The 13,125-nt window shown below is 36.1% G+C and overlaps 1 protein-coding gene across 1 annotated transcript; it reads left to right on the forward strand.

Annotated features, from left to right (window-relative positions):
• The first annotated feature begins 258 nt into the window (after positions 1-258).
• LOC120773021 (endocuticle structural glycoprotein SgAbd-9-like) lies at positions 259-788 on the forward strand. Its single transcript, XM_040101950.1, has 2 exons — positions 259-270; positions 357-788. The coding sequence occupies exons 1-2, from the start codon at positions 259-261 to the stop codon at positions 786-788; spliced, it is 444 nt and encodes a 147-aa protein (XP_039957884.1).
• The last annotated feature ends 12,337 nt before the right edge of the window (positions 789-13,125 follow it).

The following is a 13,125-nucleotide window of genomic DNA, read 5'->3' on the forward strand; positions in this document are numbered from 1 at the left end:
AGAAATAACAAAGAACAAATACAAAAGCAAAAACAAAGACTAAGCGTTTACGCGTGAATGGTGAATGAAGATGGTAAGTGAAGAGAAAGAAGCAGAATGATGGAACAATTCTGCTGGCGGGTATAAAAAGAGATTTGACAATGCCTGCAGCAGACATTCATTCTATTCTAGACAGTGAAGCAACTTCGGGCTATCGGCACACACTTTTGTTTAATACTTCGACGCACCGAAAGCAAATCCTCAAATTATTAATTAAATATGGCTAAATTGGTTAGTGTTAAACGCTTTTAATACCTTTTATAATATTCTATTAAACAAATTTTTTTTGTGTCTTATTTTCATTTACCCTTCAACAGTGCGTAGTCCTGTTCCTTTGCGCCTCAGCTTTCGCGCTCGCCACAGCTGCCACCATACGCGATCGCCCCCTGGCGATAGGCAAGCCAGTGGTTGCCGTTGTGCAGACCGAGAAGGAGAAGGAGTTCGTGCCAATTGTGAAATCGGTGGCAGAGCGCAAAGATGATGGCTCTTTCGTCTTCTCTTACGAGGGTGCCGATGGCACGCAGCGTGAGGAGGTTGGCATTGTAAAGAACGCCGGCACCGACGAGGAGACTTTGGAGGTTTCGGGCTCTTACCGTTACTACGATGCCGATGGTCAGCTGATCGAAGTGCGTTATACCGCGGGCGAAAATGGTTTTGTGCCACAAGGCACGAATATTCCACAAGAAATCACGGCAGCAGCGCACGCCGCAGCTGAGGTGGCGCGTCGTCAGCCGGTAGAAGTGAAATGAGGTGCGTGTGTTTGGTCGACAAATCAGTGATTGGAGTAGTTTGAAGTGCTTTATAAGTACGCGTGTCTATTGCTAATAAATTAAAGAATTACATTTTGGTAATAAGAAATAAAAATACAAAAGAAAATTATGTAAAAAATTTAGTTAAAAGTCTTATTAATAATTAGCTAAAGTCTGCCGCATTCCGTTGGTGTCATTTGCACCTGCACACCTTACAAGATTTGTACACAACCTTTTCAAAAGTGACACCTGAAAAATGCTTCAACCAGCCGCATTATCATAAGTAACAGCAAAGTAAACTAACCTAAATGTGAGTAATACACTGTGAATGTGAAATGTGAGCTTTAAATGTTTTTGTGATTGCTGCTGTTCCTCTAGTCCTATATCACCAGATTCGGTAATTTTTGAAGTGATTCTTTTAGGGATGTAAAACATATCGACTTCTACAAATAATTAAATTAAAAAAAGCAACCAGAATGATTTTTCAAAAAAATTTATTCTGTTAAGTTGGTAGGACTGTCCTTAATTACTATGCCAAATATGAGCGCGATCTCTCAACTAGTTTGTTTCAAATCGGATAAAAATATCGGACATATGAATTTGTCTCAAATTCTGTATTTCTAATCCTACTTCAAGTGAGGAATCATTGCGAATATTGGAAAAGGTTTATGGTGATTAAGCTCTGGACGACTTTCGACCTCTTTAACTGATTTAAATATTAAAAAAGTGGAAGTTAGGACATGAGCTACTTTGCGAAAAAATGCATGATAGTAATGTTTATATTTTTTACTCCTTTACAAAGCAGAGACTTCAAGGATGAAAAAGAGAATTTCCGATTAAAAATGGAAAACATATATAATACCTACTTTTTACCATTTTCAAAGGTTCCAACCTCTTGCAATAGGTAATGAAAACATCCAAGTTATTTCGAATTGATTCCTTATATTTCGAAAATAGCTTCAACCTTATCTGCGAATCAAATCTATATATAGTGCAAAGTTAAAAACGTCATGATCGATTATGATCGTATATGTATGTTCAGAGAATGTACTATAAGTAGACTTAGTGTTATGATCAAAAATATTATCATATCTTAAGTCAAATGTTGGTCGCGGCTGTGTCTCAGATGGTCCATTCATTGAGTTCAATTTTCGATGGCTCGTTCGAGCATTTCAACAAGTAACCGGCGAATGACAGGCGTGATGTTTTGCTCAAAGGCTTAAATCGAAGCGGGCTTGTCCGTATAGACTTTAGACTTTACTTATCTCCACAGAAAAAAGTCTAAGGGTGTGATATTACATGATCTTTGTGGCCAATATACCGACCCGAAACGTGAAATTATTTGCTCACCAAAGTGTTCTCTCAATGTATCCATTGATTGATGCGATGAATGGAAAGTGATGCCGTATTGTTGAAACAAATTTTTGCAGAGATCACGAGCTTTAATTTCGGTCATTAATGACGGTCACATTTTTACCGGCATCATTTTTTAGGATATATGAACCAATGAGCCCACCAGCCCACAAATCACATAAGCCGTTGTTCTTTTCCTAGATGGAATGGCACCTCTTGAATCTTTTCAGAATGCTCTTTCCATAACCATTGAGTCAGAAATCGCTGAAGAAAATTTGGCTCGAAATCGTATCTTTTCAAAAGCCCATAAAGTGAAGCGATGTCACTTGGGAAGGTCGACCGAGGCAGCCAATTGACTGCACCATTTCGTGAGACAAGACGTTCACCAAACTTGGTTTTCAATAAATCGATTGTGACATTCGCAGTGTGGCTTGTGACGCAGTCCTGTCGGAACCATATATTGCCTAAGACCATATTATACAATTCGGGCCAAAAATATTTCGGTTATCATTGAGCGGTAGCGATTCCCATTCGCAGTAACGTGCCGGCTTTGGTCATGACGGAAAAAGTACGGCCGTATGACGCCACCGGCCCGTAAACAGCACCAAACCGTAATTTTTTCGTGTTGCAACAGTGATTCATGGAGTACGTGTGGATTGCTTATTGAAGAAGCCATTCAGGCAGAAATGAGCTTCATCGCTGAAGATGAGTTTTCGATGAAAACCCAGATCATTTTCAATTTGTTTCACAGCCCAATTCTCGATTATACGACGATTCTTGTGGTCAAGCGGTTATAGGCCAAGATCTTTTCACAAAATTCGCCACAATGATTTGGGTCTTCCGCAATTGACGCGCTAGCGGCAGCAATATTCCCGACACTACTTTGTCTCAATGGCACGGGGATCATAAATTGGGCGTAGCGCTTTTAAAGTTGAGATCACTGATTCCGTATTTCAGTAGTAAATTTTAATTATTTCGACTCATTGTTGGATATTTTATCTTTCCATAATGAAATGGCATACCTTAGTAAAGAGAAATGTCAAAAGAGCGGGGAAAAGTATGGCGTCATGTGCTGTCCCTATCGGTCTACTTTTGTAGCGTCCCTATTGAAGAACCCGTTATTTGTGTTCACAGCGTATGGCGCTATCAAAGATTTTGTAGGATTTGCTCTCTTCTATTTTTGAATGTTTATTTTCATTTTACATTACAAAAATTAGAAAACCTGAAACAAGGCTTGATACTTTTCTCCCATCCGTTTTAGTTCTTCTTGGAACCGCACTCATTTTTTTCCCTCAAACTTCGTAAGCTATCCAAAAATTTATTGAGATTATTGCGGAGATAGCCTAATCTGATTATAAAATATTTGCTTCTAGAATCTGCAAATTTGGCAGCATAATTATATAATTTCTTCACAATTTGGTACTGCATGAGTATCTAGAGATTTTCAACTATGAACACTAAACCTTTCCAAAATTAACCATCCAAAGCAGTCATAACATTCAAGAAATCTAAATACTTTATTATATGCTGTATTTGAGGACCATCAAATATCTAGCATTCAACTTTTCCATACTAAGCTTCGACAAATGTAAATAAAACGATATTCATCCAAGTCCAACGCTTTCACCAATTGCTTTATGAATTCCTAACTAGATCACGTGTGGAATCACTGAACTAGTTTTGATTAAATGACTTTAGCGTAAATGTTTCTCCTAACATTCATTACCATTGGTACCGATATCTGAGAATTGAGCGCCATTATTAGGTCTGAGTGTGAGCAAAAATAATCATGGGTGGGAAAAACAATCTTCTTAATAATTCGTTGATTAAGGGTCTACGGGTTTAAAAAAATCGATTATTTTATTATCTTATTAAATTCTACAACACCTCTGGAATATTGTCCTAATTTTCATGTTGATCCGAGTAATAGTTTCGGTCGAGGATAGCTAGACTAAGTGCGCCATCTTTAAAGGCGTTTTTCTCGAAACTGTGTTTTTGAAGTCGGTTGGCAAGATTTTGAGAGAACTACTCAACCAATCTTCATGAAAGTTTGCACAGGTCTTTGAGATACAATTCGTAAACGGTTGGATGAAAGATTTTTTTCGATTACAACTATTTGAAAAAAAATATGACGCGAAGTTTTCACAGAAACTTAAATTTTTTGGAAAAATGGCTGCCAAAAGTCCAATTTTCAGTTTTTTTCTTCGTCCAAGTTCTAAGTACACGTATTTTTTCACTTTAAATGATCCTGTAAGGAGTTATCCTGCAAACGTAGGCGAATTTTTTTCCGATTGGCCAACGGAAATTCCGTCGCAATTGTCGAGCTTAAAATATTTTTTCCCAAAATTTCAGAATTTCTTTGTTAATGGTGTATGTTTGTAAGAGTAAAAAATTCTGATAAAATATTTAATTTTTTATATGAGAAAAAAATTGTTGAAAAATGGTTGTTTTTCACCCGTAGGTCACATAGGTTAATCAAAATATAAGATAAGCAATATTCATAAAACCAAGAGCACATCAAATATTGAGATGAAAAAATTCGTAATCTAGACATTTGAAAAGATCAAAATTTGTCAAGATATCCAGGGCAACCGAACAAATTGTTTTTTGCAGAGCTTTGTAATAGAAAGGGGTCATGCTGTTTGCAAATGCAGCAAGCCACTAGTGGTTTCCAAATCTGAATAAAGATAACGCTTCTGAAAATATAATCATATGCAATAAACTTAATTAATTGCCAAATAATTTTTTTAAGAAAATCCCACAAATTGTTTAGCCTTCATATTTTTCACCGTGCAGCCAAATCATCTGCATGTAAAAATTGTTGAAAAATTATTCGTAAAATTAATTTCAGTCACTTTTTCGCTTCGTTGGCCAAATGTTACCGAAACCATTATCAAGTCAACTCCGAACAAATCAAAATTCGCTACCCAAGTCAAGTTGATTTTTCAGCCAAAAACGCCGCAGCAACGCCTCAACTTCGCGCAACACCGAATAAAATTGCTGGGAGGGAGAGATGAGCGTGTAAAGACGCAGCTTAGCAACAACATGTTTTTATATATTGCCAACAACAACAATAATCAAGCTAATAGCTGTAAAATTGTGTCTCAAAGGCTTTTTAAAATAAATTCAAATCGAATTCTTGCTGCTCTGGCCACTTGCAAATTGTTGTAATAAAATAGCAGAGACGTTGAATTAACAAAAACAAGAAAATAATAAAAAGAATTTATAATAATATAAGTGCAGCAGCGGCGCAGTGCGAAAAGTATGCCGCACCGGGGGAGCGCCTCATAAGTGAACACCTACTCGCCACAGTACATACAGCAGTACATACCTAAATATACCCACAATTATAATTAATAACTTATATACATAATAAATGTATCTATACATATATGTATGTATACATAGTTTATGTTTGTTTGTGTGTATTCATCATCGCGGCGGCACATGAACTCCCTTCAATTCAGCAGTTGTTATTGTTGTTCATAGTTGTGCTTGTTTCACGGCTTTTATTGTTGTTTTTGTTTTCCACTGCCGCTTCATCGTCACACTGACACACTGCCTTAGTGCCAAATGTATCTTCCGACTTCCAAGCTTTAGTGCGGCTCACGATCAGTCTGCTTGTAGGTGCTCGCAGCTCGCTCCGCTCAAGCGAGTGAACGCTAAGCAAATCTGAATCTGAAACATTAGTTAAGCTGTCAAAATTATAAATTGTTGCAATTTTTACTTGCTCGCTCGTACGCTTGACTCTACTGTCTGTTTACTGCCGCAGCAGCATCTTCATCTACCCCGACAGCCGCTTTAACAACGCGCTCCTTTTAGTTGCCACTCGTTTGTTTAAAAGCCTAGTTTTCCTGTCATGCCTTGTAGGAAAGACCGCAGAGATGGGGAAAATTTGCGAAGAAGAGTATTGAAAATAATTACACCTATAAGAATATTCCTGATGATCGCTAATGGAGAATATACGAGGCTAATCGAGTCTAACGGATTTTCCAGATTTAGTATTTTAGCATCTGCTAACTAACCAGAAAAGTCACTCGCTGGACTAAAATTTTTGTTAAATGAGGAGTTTTAAACTGGCTGGCTGATTTTGCAAACCTTCATGATAATTGTATATTAGACGGTTATGGGACATGGAGTCGGAAATTCCCAAGGACCTTGAATACCGGTTTCCGAATAGGGATCACATCGCCTCAATAACATCTAGCTGTATATTTGAATTTAATTCAATGCAATTAATATATGTATATTTTTCTAAGTTTTTAGCCCTGCGACATGGCGCAGAATCGTACTGAAATATGACATCGTTCTGGTGTTGACACAGTTCTTCGAAGCAAGGTATCAAATTGGCTTTCAGGGGCTTTGCATAGATTTTTCGCTTCATTCTTCCTTCAATTAAATGAAACCTTTTTTATGGCATTCTCCACTTAACCATTCACCTGACCTCCTCCATTCATTACAGATGCCATCTGCTCCAAAGAAATTAAACCAGGACTAATCCGAGAAAATTGTGTTCTGCAACTGTTTAACCGCCAATTTTCATGCTTTTTCGCCCATACATGCCACTGTTACTTAATTCGTTGATTCCAAAAAGGTCTGGATAGAATTTTAATGGATGCAGTAGACAAAATCATCCGAATAGTCTTTCTTCCTCCCAGAGTCGGGCGGAATCTCACAATGCTTGATATACATATATTTAAATGTTTGATGCTGTTGCGGTTCTGGACCAAATTTAAATATAATTTTAGCATAACTCACATAAATTTTTTACAAACTCAATTGTTATAGTAATGACTGATATTAGGAATAACGAACTCTCATACTTATAGTGGGAGAAACCATGCCCAAATCAAATTGATAATAGTTGTTTATGATTTTCAGAGATACTTAATATTTTTCCTGCCTCCTGCTGCGTAGCAAGATTGCTGCGAGTTTCTTGATAATCCCCCCGTTTGCTTCACTCTCCAGCATGACGCTGATTAAATTGTCCGCGATTATTGGGCCAACCAGGTCTTCTACGGCGGTGCGTTCTCGTTGCCATCGCACGCCTTCAAAGACTGTATATTCAGCGTCGTCTTCTTTCGCGTCGTTGTATAGGCATGACAACTGTTTGACTTTTCCCATCTTGTGAAGGTACTTTTTGATGTATCCGTGACCGCTCTTGCCGTCAATCTGCCGCCGACTCTCATTCTCCCATGTTCATTCCCATGTTATTATTGTACCTTTGTTAATTTGTTCTATTGCGCTTTTTCATTTTCGCATGTTTTCTTTAGCTCCCACTGCTTTTTCCTTTCGGATTCCAGAAGGTCATTTGGGGCATTGCCTCTTATCGCTAATATTGCATCGCTTGACACTGTTCGGTAGGCTGATGAAACTCTGAGGCCATCAACCTTACGCCGGTTTACCTTTTTAAGCACATCTGTCCACATTTCAGCTCTTTTCTTTGCTGGGGCCTTCTATGTTGGTCATTAGTCTGCTGAGTTGGTAGGTGATTTTCACTGCTTTTCGTGTGGCGTGCTGGATTTGTACCTAGAAGGCTAGTGTGGGGTCCAGTCTTAAGAATATCCGTAGTCGTTTGCATACTTATTTCGAGGAGAGTAGTGGTTTTGTGTTTTCCGTAGCGAGCTGGAGGTCCTGTGAGTCGAGCCATGCTTGCGTCCGTATCCTAATCTTTCTTCGTGCTTCTTCTGTCATCTTGTTATAATTACTGCTGCAATATCGATGCGCGTAGCCAATTAAGTACGATTCGTCCGGCAGATGACTAGTTTAGTTAGTTATAATAGTATTTATTTTATATTACCCTACAAATATAGGATTGATATGTTAAGGCAATATATATTTTTTATTTTTATGATCTATGTTTTTAGATACATTTTTTTTTTTTAAAGACCACCTCAATTTTAGTTTTTCACGAATAGCTTTAGCATAAGTTGAGTCTTAGTTTTATAATTATAAAACAATTAAAAACTTCACTTTATAATGCTCCTTACAGGGTTGCATTTTCGCCACACCGCACTTCATAAAAATGTATTAAAAGACAAATTATTATTTGTTACATCTGTTTTAGATTTTTATTTAAAGTCATTTTATTATTACACATACATACACACATACTTGTATTACTGAACGATGTAACGGAAGAGTCTAACGTGCAAGACGTTTTGAGTAACCACTCGCTGTTACAAACTTCTCCGTATCGCATATCTGTACAAACCGCATCACGCCCTTGCAGCGCTGCCTGCTCTCCGGCCACCATAAAGCGGCGATGATGTGGATCATGGATGTGCGTGCGGCGTCTTTTCACATGCAACTTGTTGGCGGCATGCAAACGCTCGCTTGGTCTGTGAAGAGGTGCACTGTTTTATTGCCACGAAAGCACATTAAATCTTAAGCGAAATGCCATTGTTATTATTGTACGTATTTGATCTGTAGACCTTTGAGGGCATGCCGTTGTGAGTTGGTCAATATTCTCGTAATAATGAAAAATTCATAAAAATTAGTAATTTCGTTGCTCAAGAAATCGCACGATATTTTACTGCATCATTAGTTGAATAATATGTAAATGTACTAGTGTGGTTATAAATATGTATCTATTTGAGGTGAGTAATTTTCGAGTGGTACTGAAAAAAATTTTAAAATTAAGAAATGCTAGCTTGTTTCGTGGATTTCCCCATGAGGATGATTTTGCGGATATATGTAAATAGAAACTAAATCGACTTTAGTATATTTGGTTTAGAATATTAAAAAGTTTAAGATTATATTTTACACAACAACTAGTTGTTGGCTTTTGGATTCATGCCTTAACTTTTTTTATTCGTTGATTAATAGAAAGTGTCAATCTTACGTTCTATTTTACTTAAATAAACCAATTTGATCTTCACTGATCGTCTTGTCCAGGCCCTGCAAAGGAAAAGACGAAATATGGAGTTACGTAACATGTTTCGATCTCTAAATTCTTTAGAGTATACTATATAACGGTCTTTTATAGTTTAATTAATTGCACTTTCCTATTGTGTATGATGTGCAAGGTCTACTATTTCAACGACCTCTTATGAGTATTGGTATTCTTTAACTTTAAAACTCAAGTCTGTCAAAACAACGTACAACATTTTACTTCGTAAGACAATGCTTCTAAGGTTAGAATTTATGCTTGAACTTAGAATTTAATTGGTCTATCTTTTGATATTGCCACTCTTAAATGAAATTAGTATTAGCAAATTTTAAAACTTCCGTAGAAACTGCGAAATGTTGCATGAAGGTAGTGACACTTAGCTTAAGGGGGAGCCTGCTCTAGAAGCTTCAAAACATCGTTTTTTTTTTACTTAAAGCTCTTTAAAAATAATCGAAGAATATGTCGCCAAAGTTATATATGGGAATTCGAAATATTTTCGAAGCTAGAATGGAAATAGTGACCGAGGGCCTAGTAGATATATGAGCGCTAGGGCAGAAAGCAAAAACTTTTTCTAGGTTTTTCATTTTAACGATTTTTCTTAATTGGCAGCCAGAATAAAAAAAAAACTAAACGTCGTATAGAATTGGGGCAAAGTTTATTATCTTCGGCATTAAATTATCTTCAATTTAAACTAAAAAAAAAATATTTTTAAACAACATAAATTAACATTTTTATGGTCAAAAACTACTTTTTTTCAATGTTTAAAAAATTTGTAAAATTTCACACTTTTTTTTTGAAATTTGTTTAGTTTGACTAGAAGATAAGTTATTAAAAAATACATTTTTTGTTTCCAGTAGAAATTGCGACCTGCATCATGCCCGCCGTCCGACAAATGCACGTGCGAGATGCATCGGGCAATTACTTCCCAAAGGCAGAATATCAAATATTTCGTATCCAAAAATTTGTAAACGATGTTTAAATACGTAACTATAAACCCTAGAAATTTCGCTTTAATCAATTATTTCTTTCCCTCCCAAAAAAATCTTCAAAAAAATCGATTTTTTTAAGCTTCTAAAGCAGGATCCTAACGAGATCAAAGATCTTGGTTTAATCCGGGCTAGTGATAAAGTTGGCTAAATCAAATTTCAATATCACATACTCTATAGAGATTTTGTGTATTCGAAGTTGGTTTAAACTGCCTTCATCTTGAAACCTCTATTGGCGTAGAGGCTGTTATGTACTTTTCATTGGTGGTGTTTTTTACGCACAACCCTGGGCAGGGATGATTCGCCTTTTCACTTTAGCTCACCTTCAAACCGATGTTTTTTGGCAACCCAGAGGATACTCGATCTAAGGCTGGAAGTCGTGAGTTGCTTCAGCTATATGTAAAATAATCGTTTCTGGCCACTGCCAAGTGAATGGCGCTCATAGAACTTTCCTCACTTGCGTGAAGTATATGTATATTTAATTTAATTCTCATATTTCAATATATGATGTGTAATTACTTCGATTAGGTTTTGTAGCTTGGTACTAAAAATATAAGAGCCGGGTTCCTGCATTTTCATACACCTGCATTACACCGCGACCTATGGTCTATTGTGCCTTCTCCTAAGTCACAACGACTCACTTAGCTTCAGCATATAAATTTCAATATACTGCTGAGTGCTAGGTGGCATTTCACACAAAAAGCTAGGCCCATGTTATGTACATATGTAAGTGTTTCTTGAGTTTACAATGGCCAGTGTAGAAGGCGACAAGTAGCTTGAGTTTGTCCCTTGGTAGGTTGATTACACGACTCTACAAACAAATTTTCATTCTTTGTCCTAAAATTTATTTTATGACTTTCTGATTAATTATGAACAAAAACGAAAAGAAAATACCTTTTTTTCATATAAAGTTTGCTTTTGTATGTATTATAGTATATGTGGGCAATTTAATAAAGCTCGAGATGTAAAATATGAACTAAATGCATCTCACTTTCTCTGTGAAGCCTACGCAGCAGTTTTTGACTGCCTTGTTCGGTATCATGGGCTCCACATGTTGCTTGTAATTATTGTAAAAGATGCTCAGAAGGCAAAGAAATTTTCATTAAACGGTGAATTAAATATAATAGACAAGTTAATTTCTATTTCTATATGTTAGGTTGGTATCGAGGTGAGAAAAGGTTTATGAAATTTGCCATACCAAGAATCTGGCCAGAACCAAAAGATCACGTTAACAACTGCTACTTTTGCATTGTGAATCGAGGTAAAAATGCAAAACCTATCGAATATCCTGACCTTGAATCTTCTTCTGCTCTAGTTTCACACGATTTGACGCGACCTGTACCTGAGCCTCCGATAAAATTATCGCGAAAAAGTAGCTCATCTCTTGGTTCTCATAACAGTAATTCCGATAAGGTGTTTTTACCGACACCAGAACAACCAAAACATCATTTCATCATTACAGAAGATTTTAATGATTTGATTAGAGATTTAAATTTGCCAAAAAACAAAAAATAAACAACGTTATCATGGCCAATACAATGAAAACATGATGGGAGACTATATTTGGGGTTTATTAAGAGATAGTACCTATGAACATAAAAGAAAAAGTAAAAGTGGCCACTTTTAAATTATTTTTTACTTTTTTGGAATTTATTTTGATAGTAAAACTAAATGAAAATAATAAATATGTTTCTTTTAGTGATTTCATTTTCAATTAAAAATTAAAACCACATATTTTAAAAAATATCGTTAAAGCGGTTTTCTAAATAAAAATATCCTAAAAAATGGAAATTTACTGCTTTACAGTTATAGTCAAATTTTGTGTTGACCCGTGTAATCTATTTAAAACTTTTAAGTGTGTAACCACCAATTAGCAACTCGGCATGGTGCATGCCTTTGCGTTGTTGCCTCCCTTCTCCGTTGAGAGAAGAGCCAGTGGTATTTCGCCACTTAAGTCCCTCATGCGCTGAGAAGAGGTTACCGGAGGCTTACCACTGTCAAACGCTTCAGCTGACATTTGGAGCAATGAGTGACCGATTACTAGGTGAAACGTATTCCCATCGTCACTGTTGGTTTCGGATTCTTCAGTAACTTTTTATTACTTTTATTCCCATTAAGCTTAACACCGCCTTCAAAATTGATAAAAAAAATGCATAATCTTTTTTTCTTTTCTTGTAATTTAATGTAGGTATATCTAGAAATTCGCGAGATCAATTCGAAATTTGAAAATAATGTTGTGAAAGGACTCAGAAAAGCTGACATAATTCTAAGAAATAGTGATCGAACTCGTGATCACCTTATTTTAGTGTGTAAAAATCGTATTTAAAATATATAAATATGATTATTCTAGGTAAATATTGTATCTATTAGCAATTCAACCAAATTTGTATTCAAATTAAATTAAATCGGTAACAACATTGTTTACAAAACTCAAGTCATGCGGGAGCATGGAAAGCATCCCAGAAGAATTCGTACAATAAGCTCATTCTACTATTGTGTGTATGCTGACGGCCATACAGGTGCTTTACGTGACATACTTAAGTACGTTCCTTAATGTATTTGTTGTTATTTTTACATTTTTGCTTGCTATTATTTTTTTATAATGACCGTAAAGTGGTTTTATGCGTTTTGCATATGGATTTGTAAATAAAAGTCACAATTCCACTCTTATATTTGCACACTCGCACAAAAAAAAACAATAACAACAAAAACATATCTTAGTAAGATTCACCACTACACTTTGAAAATTCCCCAAAAATCTGTCAGCAACTGCTGAGCGAATTGAGAAACATTGTGAAATAAAAAAAAATAGCTAATGAGGCATGAAATTTTCCAGGGAAAAAAGTTTGGTGCAATATAATGAAATGCAAGTCCACATATGTATACCGTTTGGTATACGTGCCCTTACTTTCGTATGTACACATGTCAAATAGTTTAGTGCAGCTTCCCATCTTAAATCTATTCTGGCAGCAACTGTTTAATTGAGGTGCTAATGAAGTACATTCAAAAAAAAAAAAAAATATAAACATTGGAGATTATTTTGCACATATTATATTGTGTAAAACAAATATTGAAAATGGCAAGCCTTTGTTTTACAAAGTCGACC

The sequence above is a fragment of the Bactrocera tryoni genome, chromosome 3 (genome assembly GCF_016617805.1).
Source record: "Bactrocera tryoni isolate S06 chromosome 3, CSIRO_BtryS06_freeze2, whole genome shotgun sequence".
Lineage (NCBI taxonomy): Eukaryota > Metazoa > Arthropoda > Insecta > Diptera > Tephritidae > Bactrocera > Bactrocera tryoni.